Source organism: Rhinolophus hipposideros (assembly GCF_964194185.1).
Source record: "Rhinolophus hipposideros genome assembly, chromosome: 17".
Lineage (NCBI taxonomy): Eukaryota > Metazoa > Chordata > Mammalia > Chiroptera > Rhinolophidae > Rhinolophus > Rhinolophus hipposideros.
The window spans coordinates 49,099,292-49,111,296 of record NC_138063.1 but is presented as its reverse complement, the minus strand read 5'-3'; the positions used below and the strand labels follow the sequence as shown (position 1 = coordinate 49,111,296).

General features: G+C 37.5%; 1 protein-coding gene across 2 annotated transcripts in view; it reads left to right on the top strand.

Moving 5' to 3' along the window:
• Positions 1–12,005, top strand: part of LAMA1 (laminin subunit alpha 1) — a 161,869-nt gene that overhangs the window by 48,245 nt on the left and 101,619 nt on the right. For both annotated transcript variants that reach the window (XR_013995283.1, XM_081078720.1), the window contains exons 4-5: positions 8,535–8,777; positions 9,752–9,931. Coding sequence is in view for 1 of the 2 variants with exons in the window: in XM_081078720.1 (XP_080934846.1) it covers positions 8,535–8,777; positions 9,752–9,931 (423 nt within the window). In the remaining variant the exon portion in view is untranslated. The remainder of the gene's footprint in view (positions 1–8,534; positions 8,778–9,751; positions 9,932–12,005) is intronic.

Sequence of the window (12,005 nt, the reverse complement as noted above, 5' to 3'; positions counted from 1 at the left end):
AAATGATTCAGCTGGATTTAATGATCAAAGGAAAGAAACACATAATTATTGTTTCTAGCTGTTGTAAATGTATAACTAATAGGTTAATGTTTGACGGAGTTACACAAGCACAGATTTGCACGGCTTTTCTAGATTGTATCACCAGTTGGATCTGCGAAGCTTAATGTTTATGGATCTCTTTTACTTTCACAGAATGCAATGATACTGTTTTCCCATGATAAGGGGTGAGAAGAAGGATATGACACTCTAAGCTCCTCACCATTGCTAGACCTACTGGGGCATGATAGGTTAAAGTGAGGACTAGAGATAAAGTGAAGAGTTTTCAAAAGTTTTCAGCCAGCAATTCTCTAGGACTGAGGAAAGAAAGGGGGAATATGGACTTTGGGGCCATGTGGGCAGGACTTCCCTTGTCTTCCCGAGGTGAAGAGAGGGCTTGGCCAAAGTAGGAAAGCCCTGTTTGGGCTCTTTTTCTTTTTTTCTTTCTCACCCACATTTGACCTCTTAGAAAACTCTTTAAGATCCACTCACTTTTTCCTTTACTTGGTCTTTACTAGGTCAGCACCATCTCTCATGATTTCCCATCACCAACATCCAATTCCATAATCTTTTCATCCCTAGTGACCTTGTAACTCTTGGTTTAGGGTTCTGTAATGGTTTAAAAGTTTTAACATGGCGCCAAGACCTGTGCCCTGTCCAGACTTCCTCCCGTTTGCTACCCTCAAGCCAACTAGCCCTCCTGCAGTATCTGTACCACTCCACACCCTGGTCCCAAAGGGGGCTCGCTCCTTGTCCCTCTGCACTTTTATTGTCTTTACCGGGACATCTCCTACTCGGTCTTCCCCTCTTTTCAGATATGCCTTCTGAGAAGTCCTCCCCAACCGCATGCTCCTTCTCCAGACTCTGCTGGCCACCCCCAGACATCTTCAATGCTTCCATACTTCGCCATGGGGACTTGGGCAACTTCTGACTTTCCCATTAGGGCATCCAGCCCACTGACCACGTCCTCCCCCCACCACCGTATTTATATGACCTGCTACAATCTCCATTACAAAGCAGATGCTCAATCAATGTATATTGACTGAGTCTTAAGTGAAAACTGTTAGGGGAGTCCCTTCCTCCCAGCCTGGTGTCCCAGGGGAGTGCTTTTCTGACAGTAACATCTCTGCTTCTTTACCCATCCCTCTTCCCTCCCCAAGAGAGGAGCAATCCCTATTTTAACTGGGAGAAGAGCTGACCCTGCTCCTCTGGGGGGGCTATGTCTCTGCTTTTCTTTTATTGGGCAGGTTGTTCTCAGGTTGCACAGTTCCTGATCCCCAGGGCAAGGCCACCGAGGAGGTGTGCATGTATCTGCTCAACATGTGTGTTACACAAGAAGCCGTGTGTCAGGCCGACCTCTGCAGCCACCCATGGAAGCAAAACAACCTCCAGTTTTGCTTTTTACTGGAAGATTGCTGACTTCTTTCTTCAATTTCCATGACAGATTTCTGAGCCTGCTTCCACAGTCAGTAGGGGAAAAAAGGGATGCTAGTGATTGCCACCTCTGCTCCAACATGAACAAATGGGACACTGCATTTTGGGGAAGACTCTAAAGTAATTTCAGAGGCTGAGATTTTCACAGCTGAAAACTGATTAGCTCTGGCTGAGGCACTGTTTAGGAGTCAGAGACAGGAAAAGTTCTTGCATTTCTCAGGTCCTGGAATGGCCTGTAACTGCATTTTGCAAGCAGGTTTATCTCATTTAGGGGATAGGTTGTTACATGGCACTTACAGGGCAGGGGAAAAGTGAAGATCCTCACAAATGGGCATTTGGTGATGTGCCTGGTTGTGCTTTTGAGGTACTTCCAACCAATCTTCCACCAAACTTAGCAAAATCATTCCAGAATACTTGGTGAAGTTGAGTGTTGGGAACAATCATGTGTAGAAATCCATTGAGATGAGGAATGGAAACCAACTTCTTACTTTTCAGTTTTAACTTCTTAAAGGGGTTCAACACTTTTCCTTTGAAATTGTGTTACTAGTCATCCTCAAATGGAAACAATGGCACATGGACCTGGGATTACTTACTTAGTGGGCTTTTTAAAAAAAAATAGTCTTTCTTGTTGATGAAAACAGAGCTACTCTGACAGATGTTTTAAACATCCCTTTCCCATCTTCAGATTACTGGATACAGGTTACTATTTACTTTTAGATGGCTTCATATTTTTGTGACCTCTATTTGTTGGTGATCATCTTTCCTACTCTGCCTTTTCCTCAGTGTCCCTTTATGTATCTGAGTATGGTTCCAAAGTGGGTATTCCTTGGTATTCTGAGACATGAATCTTAAGAATTTTAAGGAGAGAGATCTACTTAATCTAACTTTGTCCCTACTGGTGAGCAGTCCCTTTTACCACCGATAAAAAGAAAAAGCAAGAAGAAAAGAAGTGGGGGGAGATAATGGACCTTGCCATGTTCATTTTGTACTTCTAATGACAACACCAAATTTAAAGAAAAAAAATCCATTTTGTTTCTAAATTCTCTTCTCATTCATGAAACTATTTCCTTTTGTCCGTTGATTTTATGTACTGGTTCTAAAATGAGGAGAGAACAATAAAACAGCGAAGTAAAATATAATAACAATGATATTTTAAAGTAATTGCCCATAAGAGATTTACCTAAAAATGTGTATGGCACATATTCTAAATGCCAAGTAAACTTCTAAGGCCTAACTTCGCTTCTTTTGCCTAGTTTTTGTTGTTACTTCACATGATTATCAATTGATTGGATACTTTAGTGATAATACTCTGTAAAACCAGAAGTGATTCATATCTGCCATTAGTTATTAGCCTTTTAGTAAATAACTTCTGCATTCTTGAGTAATAAATATTAATTCAATGATCATTTTGAATTTTATTTTCTAATTATGTCACAAGATATAAAGCTTTCAAAGCCCAAATTCACCACTTTGATAGGGAGAATTGAGCAATATTACTTATCAAATACACTTAACTTTGTTTTTTTTTTAAATGTAATTTGACTCAACGTAAATCTCTTGTCTGTGAAAGTTCATTTCCTTCATGTAAGAGAGAAAACATTCCTCCGTTCACTGTTTAGTTACTGCCATGGAGGCAGGTAAGTGCTTGTATGAAATTTCCAGAGGGGAGTCCCTGGTGATATCCAGGCCCCCTGCAGAATACCTGCAGAGGTGCTGCAAGAGCAGCTGAGCTTCTCTGTAGAGGAGAGACCTCACTTTTCCCTGCATGTCTGAAGTTGACCTCTGATACTAGAGAATTAGGCTGTCTGTATTTTTCAGTTCTCTGTGCCTGAGGTGCATTCAATATATTTAAGTTAAGATTGAGGCCCACGTGAAAATTCCTGTCTGGATTCCTCTGTAGAAACTGGTGTTTGATGTGTGTCTGCCTACTTTATTTGTATGACACCGTTTATGTGCATTCCGGTGATCATTAACAAAGGCCTCTTGGTGGAAAACCATGATGAAAGTGGATTTTTAAATGGCTGTATCAGCTGCAGGTTTGGCAAGACTACAATGACTCTGAATTTAGTGAAAACCCTGTGTCATCAATTTGTGTTCAGCCAACCTTACATATGAAGAGAAAAAGCTGTTTAGTCAACCAAAAAAAGGGGGGGGGGCAACAAAAATATCATGGATTTCATTTGGTTCATTTGGGCAAAGGTTTAAAATTCTATATATTAACAGAGCATCCTTCACTTTTTCTATATTATGTGTAAGACCTGTTTGTCAACACACACTTGGTGAATTAGAGCTATAGTGATTTGCTAAACAACAGAAATTTATTAACTCACAGTTCTGGAAGCTAGAAGTTGAAGATCACGGTGTTGGCAGGGTTGATTTCTTCTGCAACCTCCCATTGGCTTGCAGATGGCCACCTTCTCACTGTCCTCACAGGTTCGCCCTTAGTCTGTGTGTCTGTGTCCTATTTTTCTCTTCTTAAAAGGACACCAGTCATATTGGAGTAAGGGCCCCCCTGTATGACCTCATTTAACTAACCTTAATTATCTCCTTAAAAATTCTAACTTCAGATATAATCAGTTTTAAGTACTAGGAGTTAGGACTTCACATATGAGTTTTGGGGAAACACAGTTCAGCCAATAATTTGGCTGAAGTGAAGACAGGTTGTGTTTAGATGCTTCTCAGCGTCCTTTTCCTCTTTTGCAGATTTACAGCTCACAGTCCCTTTCTTGATTTGTTTCCTGGTCTCCAATTTGGGGACCTAGGGAACATTGAGAGATTGTGAGGACAATGCCCAGCTTCATAGCTGAAGGCCTTGGCCAAGATAAGAGTTAAACAGTTCTTCCCTTGGGCGATTGTCCTGAAGTTTTCCCACTGTGGTTGTTCTTCCATTTGGCATCATTTAATCACATGTGACTAAATTCTCCATATAAAAAGCTGACAAGGGTTTGATCAAAGTACAGGAACATGATATTGAAATAATTGCTCCTGGTTGTGGCAAGTGTTTCGAAAAACTAGGTTAGTACTCACCAGTTGCCTCAGCTTGGGATTTCATTCTTCTTTTTCCTTGCAATTCATAGAAGTGTGGCGTAGTGGGTAGGAGAACAGACGGCCTATGTTCAAAGCCCTGTGATACACATTTTAGTATTTGTGAAATACTGGGAAGATTACTTAATCTTTCTGTGCTTCAGTTTCCTCATCTCTAATACAAGGGAAATAATAAGTACTTCATAAGAAGAATGTAGTTGTCAGGATTAGAAGAGGTAATGATTCTCATAAAGCACTTAGCATTGTCCCTGGCCATATTAAAGCTACATAAACATTAGCCATCAGTAATTTTTGTTTCTTCATACTCTCTATCCCCTCCCAGGGCTGTCATGTCAGAAACTACAGAGTTAGCCAGAACAACTGCTACTGCCAGTGTCCATTTGAATGGAGGAGACTTTTTGTTTTGTTTTTTATTACAAAAAGAAAGAAAGAAAGAAAGAAAGAACTTCAGGGACCTTATGTGTGGTGTGTGTGGACATTTGGGGGCAGTGCGCCAAAGTAAGTGTGGTGGCTAAGGACCCTGGAGTGAGATCACCTGGTTTCTTACTGGGACCTGTAACTCACTTGTCTTTTAATCTCTCTGTACATCAGTTTCCAAATATGTGACATGGGAACAACAATAACTTGAAAGTCACAGGGTTGTTTGGGATTAAATGAGATGATACTCGTAAAGCTCGTAACACCCATGAGGTAAACCTCTTAGTTCTTTCCATTTTCAAATGTGACACTGAAAAAGAGAAGGTAAATACGTTTTATTTAATTTGTAAATTACCTTGCCTTCTATCGCTTTCAAATGGGCCACACAATCATGTCGTCTCACCAGGCACCTCCATTTTATAAAGTCCAGTTTCAACAGTGGTGAATGATCGTGACCCACATGCTCATAGAATTCTACTTTTACGATGAAAATATTTTCGAGGCAATTGGACAGCAATAAGTAAAGATGAGGATGTTCTCTCTTCAGTTAGTTTGGACATCAGTGTGAAAAGTAATGGAAAGCTGTTACAGATAGATCCCACTGTGGTGTTTCAAGACAGTGCTGGATGTTTGCGAAGGTGAATGTAACCACCACCAACTTTAGAACCAGCTCTGGATGTTCTTCAGGACAAGATCCAGAGAAGACAGGATTAACTGCTAAGTATTTCTGAGAAATTTTGGGGTTTCCATAATATTAAAATACAGTAAATCAGTGAAACAAATGAATTATAGAATATGTGACTTATAAAACTGGGGGAAAGTTTGTTGTTTTAAAAATAAACTTGAAAACGAAAACCATGTAATTACAATCATGGGAGAATTTTCTGGAGATATTTATGCTTGAACAAAATAGCATTTGTATTATTTTAATTTTTAAAAGTGGTTATAATTGATAAAGATGGTTCTAGATTTTAAAACATTGGACATTTAGCTCCAGATTCAAGCACTAATAACAAATATACAGTTCCTGATTTTTCTCATTTTTGAAATCTGAGAACATTATTTTGCTTGTAATGTGCTTTAGAAGTAATGGTTATGTTCTAGAGGAAAAGCACACGTGAACATGGATAGTCAAAGTATCACACTTAATGTTAATTAGAAACACTTTGATCAATTAATGCTTCTCTTAGAAATTATTCTGTCAAAAGAAAAAAACTATATCCATGTATTTTTAAATGTTATTTCATGCAAGAAGTACAACTGAATAAAATTACAAATATAAACATGAAAAAAAAAGAGTATCACACTTAACCTCACTTGCAGACAAAACTTTGCTAGGGGACATTTCTTGTAGATAAGCAGAGTTATTATGGTAAGATAAAAATCTTCCTTCTTAGGGAATGATTCAATAGATGAATGTAAAATTATTTGTTTTATGGGGGGTTAATTTTAAGGAGCTTTTGTATTTCTGCAATTGGTAAGAGCTAAACTGAGGGAAACTAAAACAAAACAAACAAAAAGCAAAGAGGCCAGAGGCAATAAAATTCAGAGAAGTGAATAATGACTTCCTTCCCAATGCCTACACAAATAAATAGATAGACACATACACACACATAGATATATAAGCATTTACATACATATATGACATATATTTTTAAAAAATACTTGACTTTGGTTTAAAAAAATCACCTCTGTCACTATGGGTTGGAAGAAATTTTGAGTAGATAGAAGTTCACGTGGAAGAAGGCATTTTTTTGTTGTTGCTTGCAACCCAATTTTAGTAATCTAAGTTTGTAATCTCAGTTTACTATTAGAAAAGTGAATGCTTGCTAAGGCCGAGTTACTAAAACAAGGAATATAATATTGTCACCATTTTTGTCGCAATTCAGAAAACATTTGGAGTTTTGTATTCTGTTCATGGGAACCGCATTTTAAAATTAGATATTGTCCAGAGCATTGGGGCAAGGTGATGATGTCTTATTAAATGATGAATATTTTAAGGAAATCAGAATATTGATGTTGAAGACTTTGGATTCTAGAGTGATATATGACAGTTACATTCAAATGTTTAAAGGACAATTACATGAAAGTGAAATCAAAACCTTTCCTGTAGCTCCAGAGCATAGATTTTATGGGACACTCTGAATCAATGCAAGGAAAGATCCTGTAATGTGAAGTTTTCATAAAACAAAAGAACCATTTTAGGAGCAAATGAATTTCCTGTCACTGCAAATACTCCCACAGGGGCTGGTTGTTGGAGAGATGATTCCTTCTAAGTGCTGAATTATGAGCTAGATATCTACAAGGGTTCCTTCCAAATGCAAGATTTGTCTGGCTAGTTTCCTCATGTTGTTAGTTATCATCTACACCCCTTTTGCCCTGTTTGCTTCTCTTCTACTCTGTAACTTTAAATTTTTTTAGCTAATAGGCTTTACTTTTTTTGAGCAGTTTTAGGTTTATGGAAAAATTAGCATAAAGTACAAGGGTCCCATATTTCCCCATGTCCATCTGATTCCCCTATAGTTCACATTTTGCATCAGTGTGGAACATTCCTTTCAATTGATGAGCCCATGTTGATATATCATTATTAACTAAGTCCATAATTTACATGAGGGTTCACTCTTTGTGTTGTACACTCTATGAGTTTTGATAAATATATCATATGTGTCCACCATTATGGTATCATACAGTTTCACTGCCCTAAAAATCCCCTCTGCTCCCTTTATTCATTTCTCCCTCAACACTAACCACTGTCAACCACTGATATTTTTACCATCTCTATAGTTTTACCTTTTCCAGAATGTAATATAGTTGGAATTACACAATATGTAGCATTTTCAGATTGGTTTCTTTCACCTAGCAATATGCATTTAAGGTTTTATGTATTTTTGTGGCACGAGGGCTCATTTCTTTTTATCACTGAATAATACTCCATTATATGGATATATCACACTTTGTTTATCGATTCATTATGGAAGTTTTCAATTCATTTGGGTAAATACCAAGGAGTACAATATCTGGGTTGTATGGTAAGAGTATGTTTAGCTTTAAGAAACTACCAAAAAGTCTTCCAAAGTGGCTGCACCACTTTGCATGTCAATCAGCAATGAATGAGTGTTCCTGTTGCTCCACGTCCTTGTCAGCATTTGTTGTTGTCAATGTTTTGAATGTTAACCATTCTGTTAGGCACACACGTAGTAGACTGACTTTTTTTCTCATAGCGAGATATGTTATCTCCAAATAACTATGAAAAATACATTTAATAATACTATTAATGTAATATAATACAACTATTATCATTCATGATCCAGATGGAGAAAGACATTGGAAATAAGACTGCAAGCACTTATGTTAATAGTAATACTACTACTAATAATAACAATACAAATTTGTGAGGGCTTTTTGAATTTACTTTGGAAACAGATGCTACCAGGAGAACATTCACAAGTCATATTTCTGGTTAACACTTGTAAGCAGCCATCCTCCAAAGCATCAGGGACATTGGCAATCATTGTATAACAGTGTCTCTCTCAAGAGGCCCTTTGGATTGTGAGCAGTTGTCACTGATTCTTGATTAGGAGTTTTCAATTTCTTTCTTTCAGGTTTTTCAAGTCGCCTATGTCATCATCAAAGCTGCTAATGCCCCTCGCCCCGGAAACTGGATTTTGGAGCGTTCTCTGGATGGCACCAAGTTTAGCCCCTGGCAGTATTATGCAGTTAGTGACACGGAGTGTTTGACTCGTTACAATATAACCCCAAGACGGGGGCCACCCACTTATAGGGCCGATGATGAAGTGATCTGTACCTCGTATTATTCTAGGCTGGTGCCACTGGAGCATGGAGAGGTACTGTACCCACTGCAGTGATGTCTGTTTTTCATCAGACTACCCCCTCACCTCAAAGGTTAAGATAGCCATCACAAAAGCCAATGTGAAACACACAAAATGGATCTCTCTTAGTGCTGACCACAAAGACCTTTATTATAACAATTCTAGCTGTGTTTAATGTATCATTGACTGGTGTTGACTGATGATTAATTTCATAACCAATACACTTCACCTCATTTCTTCCCTTCAAGGAGATCCCTCAGTCTTCACTCGGCTGTGATTTAGTATCTCCATCAGACCCTCCTCAGAGCGTCTTTCCCATAACACCAGGGTGAGAACATTTGTTGAGATATTAAAGAAAGAGCTAACATGCCTCTGAAAGATCTAGTTCCCAATTTTCTCTGGAAATTCTCCTTCTTTTTCGTAATGTTGAGGGTTGGAGATGGCTTGTGTAGTATTCCAGCTCAGTGCTCAACACGCCCAGATTGTACACACTTTATTAAAGTCAGAGCGTAATCCAAAACAAACCATTGTTTCTTAGCACTGGCTTGATGAGATAAAACTACAAAAACTCTCCCAAGTGCTCTGCGCAACAGGAACCCAGCATTGTTTCAAGAGCCAGATTCATTGAGATTAGTGGGTATTACAAAGCTTTGTGGCATTTTCTCTCATTCTCCCAAGTCTATGCATGGCGTCTAGAATTTTCTTCAGAGAAGTCATAGCCTATTGATACATGTTAAAATACCCTCACCGCACTGGGAGAAGTGCTCCTGTTAAAAGGTACCAGCAATTTCAGAGATAACTTCAAATAATTGAAGACATTTTGTGTTCATGATGTTTACAAGTAGTTAACAAATGTTAGGTTTCTGTAAGAACCTAGTTTTTTGGTTTGATTTTAGGTAGTATCAGTAAAGATTGTGTCCTGAAGTTAAACAGCCCGGGCAGTATTTTTGCATGTTTAAATTGACATCTGTTTATTTTGATGTCTTTAGATTCATACATCCTTAATCAATGGCAGACCAAGTGCTGATGATCTTTCCCCCAAGTTGCTGGAATTTACTTCTGCACGATATATCCGCCTTCGCTTACAACGCATCAGAACCCTCAATGCCGATCTTATGACCCTCAGCCACCGGGACCCTAAAGACCTGGATCCTATTGTGACAAGACGAGTAAGCGTATGGCAGCACTGCTGACCATGTGAAGTTTATTTTATTTAAAGGAAATATGCTTTTCTTTTTGGTTGGCATTTTCCTCCCAGGTGGGCCTTTTTCTTATTTTATTGAAGACCGTTACATACGCTTTGTTAAAAATGCCACTTTTAAACTAGGTGATGGTTCTGACATCATGTCCTCATGTCCCCTTACCCTCACCCTATCCCAGCCATAACATAGGGAATGTAGCAGTCATTGTTCTTCACCTTCTAGTATCTGATCTTCCGCAAGAGAGGGATGTTCCTTTTTTTCACTTAAAAGAAAATTTTGAAGTTTGACATATAAGTTACATTCAAGAAAATTTCACAGATTTTAAATGTATAGTTAAGTGTACAAGGCTTGTGTGGACAAATATTTTCAAATCCCTTGGGTAAAGTAGGAGTGGAATTACTGAGTTATAGGAGAGCTGTATGTTTAATTTTTAAGAATTCGCTAAGCCTTCTCAAAAGTAAGTGTACCATTTTAGGGGTGGCCAGATGGCTCCCTTGGTTAGAGCACAAGCTCTTAACAACAAGGTTGCAGGTTCAATTCCCTCATGGGATTGTGGGCTATGCCCCCTGCAATTAAGACTGAAAACAATGACGACTTGGAGCTGAGCTGTGCCCTCCACAACTAGATTGAAGGAGAACGACTTGACTTGGAGCTGATGGGCCCTGGAGAAACAAATCGTTTCCCAACATTCCCAAATTAAATAAATAAATAAGTAAATAAATAAATAAATAAAAATAAAAAAGTAAGTGTACCATTTTACAGACCAGCAAAGTGTGAGAATTTTGGCTACCCCATGCGCTTTCACATATTTGGTTTGTTGGTCATTTTTATGTCAACCTTTCTAATATACATACTTGTATAATGGCATCTCCTTGTGATATTAATTTGTATATCTTTGATAACTAATGTTGAGCATGTGCTTACTGGTATCTGATCAAATTTGTGTCCATTTTTAAATAGGGTTATCTGTCTCCTTATTACTGTGTTATAAAAGAGCTTTATATATTTTGTGTATAGTCCTTTGTCAGACGTGTTTCTATTGCAAATTTTTCTCTGTCAGGAGCCTTGCTTATTACTTTCCTGACTATGACTTTTGATGAGTATAGGTTTTAATTTTGATAAAGTCCAACTTATCATTTTTTTCTTTTGTAGTTAATGCTTTCTATATCTTCTCTGAAAAATATTTGCTTGTCCCAAGTTTACAAAGATACTATGCTATGCTTTTTTTCTAGTAGCTTTATAATTTTAGCTTTTACAGCTACTGTCATTTCAAATTAACTTTTGTGTTTAGTGTGAGGTAGGGGTCAAGGTTCTTTTGTTCCTCACATACATATATAACTGTTTCAGCGTCATTTGTGAAAAACAATTTCCTTTCCCTTATTAAATTGTTTTGGTGCCCTGTTGAAACTCCTTTGACCTTATCTTTGTGGGTCTATTTCTGGACTCTATTCTGTCCCATTGATCTATTTGTCTATCCTTATGCCAATTACAAACTTTCTTGATTATTGTAGCTTTATAGTAAGTGTTGAATTCAGTTATTTTTCAAGATTATTTTGCCTATTCTAAGTTCATTGTATTTCCTTATACATTTTAGAAATTAGTTTGTTAATTTCTGCCTCCAAAAAAGAAGAAAAAAATCCTGCTAAGATTGTCACTGGGATTACATTGATTCTAGATCAATTTAGGAAGAATTGTGGAAGACGTTTTGACAATATTGGATCATCTAGTCCACAACATGCTATATCTCTTTACTCAGCTAGGTCTTTTATAATTCCTCTTTTTATTACTTTATTATTTGTTTATTTTAACAACCTTTCTTCAATTTATTCTTAAGTGTTTTATGTTTTTAAATGTTAGTGTTAATAGTTTGCTTTCTAAGTTTATTTTCTATTTATTCATTGTTAGTGTATAGAAATGCAATTCATTTTTGTTTATTGATTTTGTACATTGTAACATTGTCAAATTCACATATTATTTCTAGTAGTTTTGGGTAGATTTTCTATGTACACAATCATGCTATCTACAAATAATGACAGTTTAG